General features: G+C 44.3%; 1 protein-coding gene across 7 annotated transcripts in view; it reads left to right on the top strand.

The window, feature by feature from the left end:
• The window catches only part of CTPS2 (CTP synthase 2), a 70726-nt gene that overhangs the window by 14678 nt on the left and 43406 nt on the right, over positions 1-12642 (top strand). For 6 of the 7 annotated variants that reach the window (XR_014009176.1, XM_081198120.1, XM_081198119.1 and 3 more), the window contains exons 2-7: positions 629-834; positions 3661-3831; positions 4794-4894; positions 5268-5384; positions 5987-6070; positions 10945-11025. Coding sequence is in view for 6 of the 7 variants with exons in the window: in XM_081198120.1 (XP_081054246.1) it covers positions 629-834; positions 3661-3831; positions 4794-4894; positions 5268-5384; positions 5987-6070; positions 10945-11025 (760 nt within the window). In the remaining variant the exon portion in view is untranslated. The remainder of the gene's footprint in view (positions 1-628; positions 835-3660; positions 3832-4793; positions 4895-5267; positions 5385-5986; positions 6071-10944; positions 11026-12642) is intronic. The other variant, XM_081198124.1, reaches the window with a different exon arrangement.

Here is a 12642-nt window from a genome sequence, read left to right as displayed (position 1 = left end):
TTCCGCAATGCATCATGTACAAGAACAAGAGTACTGTGCGTGGACCCTTTGGAGTTCCCTTGTTCAGGGTTTTAGGGATCCAGCCATACCTTCTTTCAGAATTCTCCATTCTGTTGCTCTCAATCAAGTTTAGTAATTTGTGGCCCCTCACCATACCCAGTCCTCATTGAACTGTTCTGTTTTCCCCCACCACTTTAACATTTATTGTTAAAAAGATTTTTTTCTGCTATTGTAAGCTTTGAGGCACCCTCTCTCTTGTTTCTCATTAGCCCAGTTTTGGCTACATAGCTGTCATTAACTTAGCACCTAAATTTGTTGATTGTCGATATGATTCCTGTCATTAGGAATACTCTGAACATCACAGTGCCTTCTTGGATACCCTGCCTTGTTGCTAGTGATGTTGAAGATCCTGTCTTTAGGCATTTCTCTGTCCTTCCTTGAACCTACCGTATTTATATTGCTGTCTTCTGGTGTCAATGAAGAATTTTAGAACAACATAAATTTCACAGGGAGTTCCATGAAAAGCGTGAAAAATACTTTTCCATATTGAAAATAGCTCCAGCTTTTCTTCTTTTTATGGGGAAATACATAGTATTTCATAAGTTCACTTTTAACTCTTCATTTTTAGATTTCAAGCTCAAGTACCACAGTGTATCCATAATTATCCCATGAAGTACATCCTGGTAACTGGTGGTGTCATCTCAGGCATTGGTAAAGGAATTATTGCAAGCAGCATAGGCACCATCCTGAAATCATGTGGTCTACGAGTTACTGCAATCAAAATAGATCCTTACATTAACATAGATGCTGGAACCTTCTCGCCATATGAACATGGTACGAGTGACACAAACGTCTTTTCCCTGCAAATTTGGTTGCATTCCTTTTTATTGAGAAATTGATCTCTCTTTTTTGGAATATGAAGCTGCGAAATGTCCGATATAGTAGAGACTTAAGTATTATATTTATGCATGACTGTAGAAACGGAAGTCATGCTGAGTTCAATGAGGTGCCTAAAACTGCAATCCAATGCACATTTAACTAGGAGTACCGTATTTTTCGCTCTATAACACGCACTCGACCATAACACGCACATAGCTTTTAGAGGAGGAAAATCCGTAGGCATGCCACCCGTAGGCATTCCCTCCATAACACGCACAGACATTTCCACTTACTTTTTAGGAGGAAAAAAGTGAGTGTTATGGTGCAAAGAATACGGTAAGTCTCATTGAACTCAGTAGGACTTATGTCTCAGTAAACACGACGTAGGACTTATGTCTCAGTAAAAACAAGATAAGTATCTTGCATTTCTCTCAGTTAACTGCCCAGTGTTATATCTAACATGTGTTTATCTTGCATAGGATTGGTTCACATTTGTTAGGATCTAGTTCTCTGCTCCTGCCAGTCCTCCTACATCATTACCCATCTTGTGTCCTCCTGCACTGGGTTTTTTCTGAGACATCTGAACTGTCTATAGATATTTCTGAATTGGATTTGGTCTCTGCAGAGTTTCTGGATTCATGACATATGAGAATTAGGGGAAGGGGGAGGCATTGCTCTTGCTTTGATTATCACTAGTAACCTCTGATCCAGCTTAAGCCTGCATAACTTTTGATGTTGATGTAGACCAGTTATATATTGTCATAAATTTGGGGGGAGAGGAGAGACCCCCCCTAAACCCAGGAAATTAATGAATGTCAGAATCTAGTTAATATTTGTACTACTGAATGGAAGATTTCAGGCCAGTGGAAAAATACAGGCTAAGCTTCCTTTCCAAGCAAGGGCCTTGCCTTGGCTAGAGAGGTTAACATGACAAAAGGTGTTGATGACCCATATCCAAGAGGAATCCTTGGGCCTGGGCAGACAGGAGTTGCTTAGATGACAGGGAGGGGGCAGGTTGTACTCACAGGAAAAATGTTCCTGTAAAAAACTAGGTTTGGAATAGCAGATGGATGAGGATGAGTTATTTGGGCAAGAGGTGTCCTGGGAAGAAGGAGAGCAAAGGCAGATCCATCTTGGTAGACTGGCGGAACACAGGCTGGGAGAGATGCCTTGGAGTCACGTGTTGCAGTGCTGTGGGGAACAAACCCCTCTTGATATGACCATTCTGTAAGATCTGAACTCCCTCCATCCAAATTCAGGTATAAATATGCCACATCTTGATTCTCAGCAGAAACACAAACCTGTGGTGAGCACCTGGAACCCCCTGTAATCTTGCTACCACTCAGCAGAGTTTGGGGGTTGGCGTGCCACCTATGTAACAATATAAACAGGAGTTAGATTTAAAGCACCAGAAAGGTATGCGGTTGGGTGATTCTGAACCTTGGCCTCACTCGCCCCCTATGACTTTTTATTTCAGCCAGGATCACTTTTACTATTTGAGCCTGTTTGGAGGAAAGGTCTCTCAGGGTTTGATGAACTTTGGGAGTAGCTGATGGGGAAAGTTCAATATCCCCCACCCATGTGTTCCTTTTGCATTATAAATCAAGTGTTTTCCGCTATTGAGGCCAGTCCATATTTGAAGACAGATCTATCACAATCATGTCTAATTTGGGCCTCTGTTTTCTATGTGGTTCTAACCAGGTTTACTAGAATAACTGGGACTTGTGAACTAATATAATCTTGCTGATATAAGAAAAGGAAATAACTTGCAGACAGAGGTTACAAGGACATAGCTACTAAGACGGAACGACTGATTTGTAGGATTTTTATTCTGATACATTACAGGGTAATTAAGTTGAGATTTATTGTTAAGAATCTCAACAGCATAGAATCACTCAAAAGAGCTGGCTGTAAAATGTGATGCATTTTATATTAGACCTAATGTAGTAGGTGAATTTTTAACAGTAGCCTTTGGCACTGACATCTGTGACATATGATTTCTGATAGAGGTAGCTGACCATGGTAATGCAGATCGTGGAATATATTTTATGACTTAACTAATTATTTTTATTTTGTAAGAGATGATGCAAGCTGGCCTTTCTGCTGAGCTAATCATTCTTTTTGTGTTAGTTAATTTCTCCTTGACCCAAGCATAAAAGAAGAAAATGTGTCAGGGCATTAAGGATATGTGGTAGGCGCAGAGCAGAAAAACAGTGTGGGAAAATGGAAATCCCTTTTCAGCCTCATTCTAAAATATAATGAATGTTCATGTAATTTCATGGATTTGGATATTTTTACCAAATGATCCCCCCCCCATGATTTTACCACCCCGAAATGGTATTAAGATTTCTCCAAGTTGTTTACATTGCATCTGCTAGTGGAAATTAGTTTTGTTTTTAGCTTATTTTTAACCATTATACATTGCCTTTCTGCTACTAAGAAATTACCTCCGTTCAACATCAGTACTTTTGAAATATGCACTGTGTCTCTTAAAAGTAACTTGTCCTTCTGTCTTATTTTATGTTTTTGTGCTTCTTGTTACTTTTGTATTGACTTTTTTATATAATTTTTTTTAACGTACTTAGAGCAGACCTTTACTTCTCTGCGTACTGAAACTAGTAAAAGCTCCTGGTTCACAGTCAAATATAAAAGGCATATTCTTTAATTTGGACACATAGAACGGATGTACTTGAAATATATGTTTGTGCCTAACATTGTGAGATTGAAGAATAAATATGTATGTTTCACCAAAATATGTAAAAGCATGATTTGTTTCTTTAGGTGAAGTTTTTGTGCTAAACGATGGTGGAGAAGTTGACCTCGACTTGGGAAACTATGAACGATTCTTGGATATTAACCTTTACAAGGATAACAACATCACCACTGGAAAGATCTATCAGCATGTCATCAATAAAGAAAGGCATGGAGATTACATGGGAAAAACAGTTCAAGGTGCTTTATCATATTTATATTCTGCCCTCCCTCCCTCCCTCTGTCATCATCCCAAGTTATCTTGTTGACAACAACCCCTGGGTGTTAGATTATTAGACTGAGAGATTGTGATTTGGCCAAGGCCACCCAGTGATCTTTGAGCAGAGGTTTGATCAGAGGACTTCCAAATCCAAAGTCTTCAGTCATCTTCATATGGATTAGTTTAGTGTCTCATAACCAAAGTGTGGTATAATTGCCATTTTTTAAAAAAAAATATTTATTTATTAGCTTAGTGTTCAAAACACACACCTAATGTATTTGACTGATGAAATAACCTTTGCAGGGCTGGCATCCCACTTGCCACATTTGTCTCTGTGATACTTTTTTCTTATTTAAAAGCATAACCTTGCCTGGATGCCAAGTAGCAATAAAACTGTTCAAAATGTTGAAAGCAAATGACGACGACGTATGTACAGTATTTACAGAGGCATGTTTTAAAAATCTTATGCAGAAATCTTATCAGTGTTTCTAATAGTATAAAACCAGCCCAAATTGGGTGAGTTCCAACATTTCACTAGCTGATACTGTGGGACTTCTCATTCCTTTTCTCCCTCCTGAATCACCCTGTTACCTTTCCCCCAGGTTGCGTCAGACAGTCCCCCAACCCTCTAAGCATATTGTTTCCTCCCTGCTAAAGAGGAAATCATGTTTGTTCAAGAAGTAGTCTGTCGCACAAGTGGAATGCTACTCCTAGATATCATCCGTTGCATTTGTACTTTATTTTCACTTCATTTATTCTTTTTTACTTTGGAGTTGTTGAGGGACCTTTTCAGATTCATATATGAAAGGAATTTGGTATAGCTTTAAATGCTATCTTTTTATTCTAATTTCATTGGATTGCATCAGATTTTTACTTTGAACAGAGTTGCATCTTGTCATGCATTTTCACCTTTTCTAGCATTACCATGTGGTTTGCCTTGCAGTTGTCCCACATATTACTGATGCTGTTCAAGAATGGGTAATGAATCAGGCAAAGGTTCCTGTGGATGCTGATAAGAAAGAACCACAGATATGTGTAATTGAGGTAAGTAAGAAATTGTGTGAAATAGTGGATAAAGACAGGGTTTGTTTTATAATGTGAATTGCAGAGTATTTTTCCTCATTGATTTTATTCTGTCATTCTAAAGCTACTTTTAATAACTGCAAGGAAATAATTATTAAACAATCATTATTTATTGCTATTACGTATGTGGGTTGCATTACAGAAGCAGTTGTCATTATCTGTCAATAGCTACTTCTCACTGACCTATGTTATTTTTGGCACTCTGCATAAGATGGTAGTTCTTTCCTTTTTTAAAAAAAGCAACACTAAACTAAAATTGAAGCATATAGAGGTGATATAAGTCAATTTCCTTTCGTGTTGCTCCAACTAGTTGACTATAGATATTCCTTTTCAGCTGGGTGGAACTATTGGAGATATTGAAGGAATGCCTTTTGTAGAAGCTTTCCGACAATTTCAATTTAAGGCCAAAAGAGAGAACTTCTGCAATATCCATGTCAGCCTTGTACCACAAGTAAGTCATTTTCATACTCTATTGTGCTTTATTGCTTTACACATCTTTTTTTTGGGGGGGGGGAAATATTCATATAGGGTATTTTTAAGGACCGTGAATAATGAGCAAATTACATTAACTTGGTGATAGATGCGCTGATACCTGTTCATCCTATTCTCACCCTAGGTTTGGTTGCGAAAAATATAGTATCTTTGGGGGAAGGTTTGAGAAGCTAAACATTTATTACAGCTGGTGAAATAGAATAAAACCTAAACATTTTAGATGGATGACACTGAGCCTTATAACAGATTTTAAGCAATCATTTAATATAAAATAATCCATTAGCTATAGACACGTTACTCTGTTTGAAGATATGCTTTAGGAAATCTGGGAGACTGTATGACTTGTTTTTAGAGAAGTCCAACATGGGTCTGTGGCTTCATACTAATGAGACAAAGTAGTGTACAACTCTTCCTGTGGATGTTTGTGCTCAGGCAACCATAGAACAAGTCATTAAAGCAGACAAATAGCTACTTTAGTGGCTTCCGGGCATATTAATATAGTTGCCTATCAGATTTTAATTTTGCAACGGCAGTCAATGGCACAAAACATTTATTTTTCAGCCTAATGCTACTGGAGAACAGAAAACAAAGCCTACTCAGAATAGTGTCCGGGCTTTAAGAGGGCTTGGCCTTTCTCCTGACTTGGTGAGTTTGATAAAATTTTACAATATCATGTTAGAAAGGAAGGCCAGTATAAAGGTAGCAATATAACTCAGGCAGCAGGAGTGACTGGTTGGGGGGGGGGGCATTACGACATACCTAGTCTCTCTTCAGCATCGTCACTGCACTTATCAAGAGGTTGTTTGTGAGAGATGGCAGGGAAGTTGGCACAGTGGTGGATCCAATCCACTAGCTGCTCCTGTCAGGTTTGAGTAGAAATGTGTTCAATAAAATCATGAAAATGTGTTCAGAATCCAAATACTTTGTTAAATACAGCAATGTATTCTTTGATGGAACAGGTAATATGCTAATGGAATGTTAAGCTAGGTGTCCAGCTGATCACACAACTTTATGTTTCTTGCTGTGCCTGTTTGGTTTTCCACCTATTATACTTCACACTTAATTCTGGGGAAGTTAAGTACCTTAAACAGACATGCATAAGGAAGACTCCCTGAGTGAGTCTTGTGGGCCCTGCTTTTGCCACTTACCATCTGGCTTGGGGCGGGGCCTGGGGCCTCACAAGGACTGCGTGCTGCTTGCTGCCTGCTGCCCAGGAAGACTCCCCTGAGTGAGTGCTTGTGGGCCCTGCTTTTGCCACTTACCATCTGGCCTGGGGCGGGGCCTGAAGCCTCACAAGGACTGCGTGCTGCTTGCTGCCTGCTGCCCAGGAGGAGTCCCCTGAGTGAGTGCCTGAGGGCCCTGCTCCTCCCTGCCACTTACCACCTGGCCCGGGGCGGGGCCTGACAGGCCTCACTAGGACAGTGTTACTGCCGGAGAGGCACAGAGTGTTTTTAAAATGTTTTTAAAAATTTTCTTTGGATTTTTTGTATGTGGGGGGTGGGGGTGGGATGGATGTTTGGTTGGGCTTGGGGAATTATTATTTTTTTATTTTGATGTTTTTGTAATTTTTACATTTTTTTTGTTTGTATTGTTTTATTGTTTTTGTTTGTTTGTTTAAGGTGTTATTTTGTTTTTAGGGGGAGGGGTCAGGGCTGCCGGGGAGTGGGCCCCAGCCCACAAAATGGCTGGGGCATGTTCCACAGGGGGGGATGCACTGGGACAACCGATCTCAGTGATCACGGGTAGGAGGAGGAGTTACGCTAAGACCAGACCATGTCATTACAGAGGAGGCAGGTTTAGTCGTTGTCTGAGGACTATCCCTGCCTCCGGGTCTGGTCCTGTCCGGATGGATACTAGAATCAGCAAGGGATACCCACGTGACCTGAAGGTGCTGCTGTGCAATGCCAGGTCAATGATTCGTAAGACCACTGCCATCCATGACTTGATCATGGATGGAGGATTTGACCTGGCATGTGTAACAGAGACTTGGTTGGATGAAGCAGATGGGCCTGTCCTTGCCGCTGCTTGTCCACCAGGTTTCTCTTACGCACAGCAACCCAGGTCACGTGGGCGGGGAGGGGGGGTTGCAGTGATTTTTAGGAAGTCATTAGTTTGCACCAGGCGTCCTATTGGGAAGACCCAGTTTTCTGAGTGCATGTTCTGGAAGTTGGGCAATAGGGGCAGTACAGGATTCCTTTTGGTGTACCGACCTCCCCGCTGCACCAAGGATTCCCTGCCCGAGCTGCTTCAGGTCGTGGCGGATGTTCTCCTGGAGACACCTAGCCTGGTCGTCCTAGGGGGTTTTAACATCCATGCCGACACGACCTTACAAGGGGCCGCTCGGGACTTCGTGGAAAGCATGGCCTCCATGGGGCTGTCCCTGAATAAGTCTGGCCCAACCCATAGCCGTGGACATGCCTTGGACCTGGTGTTTACCTCTATGGATGTTGGTGATCTGACACTAAGTAAAAGCGAAATGAAAGAAGTGCCATGGTCAGATCACTTCCTGGTGCAACTGGACTTCTCTGCAACCCATCCCCTCTGCAGGGAGGTGGGACCAATTCGGATGGTCCGCCCCCGCCACTTAATGGATCCAAATGGTTTCCAGAGAGTGGTAGGGGATGCTCTATCCCATGTTGATGGCCTTTCAGCCGATTCCCTGGTGGCCTGCTGGAATGTGGAGTTAACCAGGGCTATTGACTGTTTGGCTCCGAAGCGCCCTCTCCGATTGCATGGAGCCCGGACAGCCCCGTGGTTTTCCACGGATCTGAGGGCAATGAAACAATCGTTGAGACGGCTAGAGCGCCGGTGGCGGATAACTCATTCCGAATCTGACCGGACACAGGTTAGAGCTCAACGTCGAGCCTACCAAGTGGCGATAGCGACGGCGAAGAAGAATTTCTTCACCGCCTCTATTGCATCTGCAGAAAACAGCAGCAGGAGACTTTTTCAGGTGGTTCACAATTTAGCGGAACCACCTGCAACATCGGGGCCCAGTACGGGCCACATGTTCTCCTCCAATGATTTTGCAAAGTTTTTTGCAGATAAAATCGCCCAGATTCGGGAAGAAGTAGACTCCACCGTGGGAGCAGGGCCAGGGCGGGAGAGTGCTAGAGTTCTGTCTAGTCAAGTTGAGTGGGATCAATTTCAACCTGTTACCTCCGAGAATGTGGACAGGCTGCTTGGACGAGTGAAACCAACCACCTGTCTCCTGGATCCTTGCCCATCCTGGCTTATAAAAGCTAGCCGGGAAGGACTGGGCGATGGGCTTCGTGGGGTGGTGAATGCTTCCCTCCGTGAGGGAGCCTTCCCAGACCCGCTGAAAGAGGCGGTTATTAAACCGCTTCTTAAAAAACCATCTTTAGATGCGGCCACGATGGCCAACTATCGCCCAGTCTCAAATCTTCCATTCCTGGGCAAGGTGATTGAGCGAGTGGTTGCTGAACAACTCCAGGCACGCCTGGAAGAAGCGGACCATTTGGATCCCTTCCAGTCGGGATTCAGGCCTCATCATGGGACTGAAACTGCCTTGGTCGCACTGGTTGATGATCTCCGGCGGGCTAGGGACAAAGGTGAGAGCTGTTTCCTAGTTCTGCTGGATCTCTCAGCGGCGTTTGATACCATCGACCATAGCATCCTTCTGGACCGTCTTGAGGGGCTGGGAGCTGGGGGCACTGTTATACAGTGGTTCCGCTCCTTCCTCCTGGGCCGTGTTCAGAAAGTGGTGGTGGGGGGTGAGTGTTCAGACCCTTGGGCCCTCACTTGTGGGGTGCCTCAGGGTTCTGTCCTCTCCCCCATGCTTTTTAACATCTATATGAAGCCGCTGGGAGAGATCATCAGGAGGTTTGGGCTGGGTGTTCATCAGTATGCGGATGACACCCAGCTCTACCTCTCTTTTAAATCAGAACCAGTGAAGGCGGTGAAGGTCCTGTGTGAGTGTCTGGAGGCGGTTGGAGGATGGATAGCGGCTAACAGATTGAGGTTGAATCCTGACAAGACAGAAGTACTGTTTTTGGGGGACAGGAGGCGGGCAGGTGTGGAGGATTCCCTGGTCCTGAATGGGGTAACTGTGCCCCTGAAGGACCAGGTGCGCAGCCTGGGAGTCATTTTGGACTCACAGCTGTCCATGGAGGCACAGGTCAAATCTGTGTCCAGGGCAGCTGTTTACCAGCTCCATCTGGTACGTAGGCTGAGACCCTATCTGCCTGCGGACTGTCTCGCCAGAGTGGTGCATGCTCTGGTTATCTCCCGCTTGGACTACTGCAATGCACTCTACGTGGGGCTACCTTTGAAGGTGACGCGGAAACTACAACTAATCCAGAATGCGGCAGCTAGACTGGTGACTGGGAGCGGCCGCCGAGACCATATAACACCGGTCTTGAAAGACCTGCATTGGCTCCCAGTACATTTCCGAGCACAATTCAAAGTGTTGGTGCTGACCTTTAAAGCCCTAAACGGCCTCGGTCCAGTATACCTGAAGGAGCGTCTCCACCCCCATCAGTCTACCCGGACGCTGAGGTCCAGCGCCGAGGGCCTTCTGGCGGTTCCCTCACTGCGAGAAGCAAAGCTACAGGGAACCAGGCAGAGGGCCTTCTCGGTAGTGGCGCCCGCCCTGTGGAACGCCCTTCCAGCAGATGTCAAAGCGATAAACAACTACCTGACATTCAGGAGACATCTTAAGGCAGCCCTGTTCAGGGAAGTTTTTAACGTGTGACATTTTATTGTATTTCTGGTTTTTATGGGGAGGCCCAGTCAGATGGGCGGGGTATAAATAATAAATTATTATTATTATTATTATTATTATTATTATTATTATTATTATTATTATTATTATTATATAAGTTTTCTACTTGAAGGGCTTGCCTTAAATCTTTGGCTGTGCATATTGGTTCGGATCTGGACTTCACTCCCTCAGGCGTGTTTTGTGAGTAGAGTTCCACTAGGGGGTAAATCTTGTCCTGGAATGGTGAGGTGTGAGCAGGCAACATTTGCCGATTTACTCATCGCTCTGCAGCCCCAGCAACACCTCACAGCACATCTCCATCCACAAAATATTTACTTCGGATAGAAAGAGCTTTTCCACTTGTGGAAGGCAAATTCTGGATCCAATCTGCTTTGCTTATTTATTAGTCAGTGAACCCCCTCCCCTCCAAAAAAAGGGAACACATATTATTGAATGTTCTCTGGCAAAAGTACAAGACATGCAAGCGAGGCCCCAGTATATAAACGTTTAACATGTCCATTTGTTTCAATCAGATAAGCTCTTAACAAGGAGGCAATTTGTGTATCCCCTGCTCATGCAGAGCAGCTCATTGTAGGGCAAAAAAAGAAACTTTAAATCGTTTAGATGATAAGATGCTGTTGTTTGACTGTAAGTTGTTCAATGGGAGTGTGTTTTTTCTTCCATAGAAAACAGGACATTTAAACATTATGTTAATTATTTAAATAAATAAAAAGGAGGAAGATGTTGGTCTTTTCACAATTTGTGCTGCTTATCTGTAGATTTGTATTTTTGACAGATAGTCTGCAGAAGTACTAAACCTATAGAAATGGCTGTGAAAGAAAAGATTTCCATGTTTTGCCATGTGGAACCTGAACAGGTTGGTAAGGTCTTTAACAGTCACAGTTCTTCTAATGCCTGCAATCATTTTCTAGGTGTTTTATTTTTAGTTCATGTGACCGAGTATGTGGGACATTGGAGGCAGGTTGCGGGGGACAAACAGCAGCTCATTGAGATAATCAAAAAGTAAATAGTTATTTTCAGGATTCCTTTATTCTGTAATTTATAATAGTTATATATACATGCAGTAATATAGGCTACAAACCTAGCTCTGTTTGTCTGGGAGTAATCCTCCTTGAATTCAGCGTGATTTACGGAAGCTGTATGCCGGCTTCCTCGGCCAATAAAGCGAGATGAGCACCGCAACCCCAGAGTCGGTCACGACTGGACCTAATGGTCAGGGGTCCCTTTACCTTTACCTTTTTAATCAGGTGAATGTGCTGTTCATCACTAGGACAATCAACTTATTCAGAAATCAGATTCCCATTACATCCCAGCAGAGGTCAGTGTTGCATTCTTAGACAAGCCTGCAGATTAAAAATTTACTATTCAAAGTTGTCTAACCATGAAATGAAAACAGATTCATGATCTCCCCCCCTGCCCCACCAGTTCAATTGTTTGTTTAGAGGCTGATAACTCAAAGGAAGAGGTGACATAATAGAAGTTTATAAAATTATGCGTAGCACGGAGAAAGTGGAAAGAGAAAAGTTTCCCCCCCTCTCTTTTAACACCAGCACTCACTCTCCTAAGAGGCAAAGATGGCTTTAAAAGAGGATTAGACAAATCCATAGAGGAGAGGGTTATCAGTGGCTACTAGCCGTCATGACCATTTTCTACCTCCTTAGATGGAGGCAGCAATGTGTCTCAGTACCACTTGCTGGAAATTGCAGGAGGGGAGAGCAGCGGCGTAGCGTGAGTTGCCAGCACCCGGGGCAAGGCAAGTAATTTGCGCCCCCCCTAATCCGGGGCAAGGGAAGTAATTTGCGCCCCCCAACCCCTAACCTGCCGATCTGAGGTGAGTTGCCGCTGGCGCTGCCGCCCAAACGGCGCCGCTTGCCTGGAGGAGGAAGGGGGCAGAGAGGCGAGGAAAATGCAACATGGCCCAGCAGCTGCAGCAGCAGCAGCGGCAGAGGCGGGGCTGTGAGGAGGGGCTGCCTGGCGGGACCGGACGAGCGCTGAGAGCCGCTGCCTGCCGGACGCCTTCAGCCCGGGCGCGCGCACAGCTCGTCGGTTCCGCGAGACATGGGGCTCTGCTACAGCCTGCGCCCAAGGCTCTTCGGCGACTCCGGAGGCAGCGAGCCCGCCCCCCCCCCAGATGTTGCGCCCGGTGCGGCCGGCCCCCATTGTACCAACCACGCTACGCCACTGGGGGAGAGTGCTCTTGTGGTCATGCTCTGCTTCCTGGTTTCCCACAGACATCTGGTTGGCCACTGTGGGAATAGGATGCTGGATTAGACAGGCCATTGGCTTGATCCAGCAGGCCCTTTATATGTTTGATGGAAAATTATGCCTTCTCAATGCAAATTAGAATACTGGACCCATCAGATTTTTTTTTTCCAATTTTGGTTTGCAGGAAGTACAATTGTTAAAAATAATAATGCATATTGGACGGCCAGTATATTACAAGCTTATTTGCAGTGCAGTGTTATACATGAGT

The sequence above is a fragment of the Podarcis bocagei genome (genome assembly GCF_964188305.1).
Source record: "Podarcis bocagei genome assembly, chromosome: 6".
In the NCBI taxonomy this organism is placed as follows: domain Eukaryota; kingdom Metazoa; phylum Chordata; class Lepidosauria; order Squamata; family Lacertidae; genus Podarcis; species Podarcis bocagei.
Note: the sequence above shows the minus strand (reverse complement) of the source record. Positions and strands in the feature narration are given on the sequence as shown.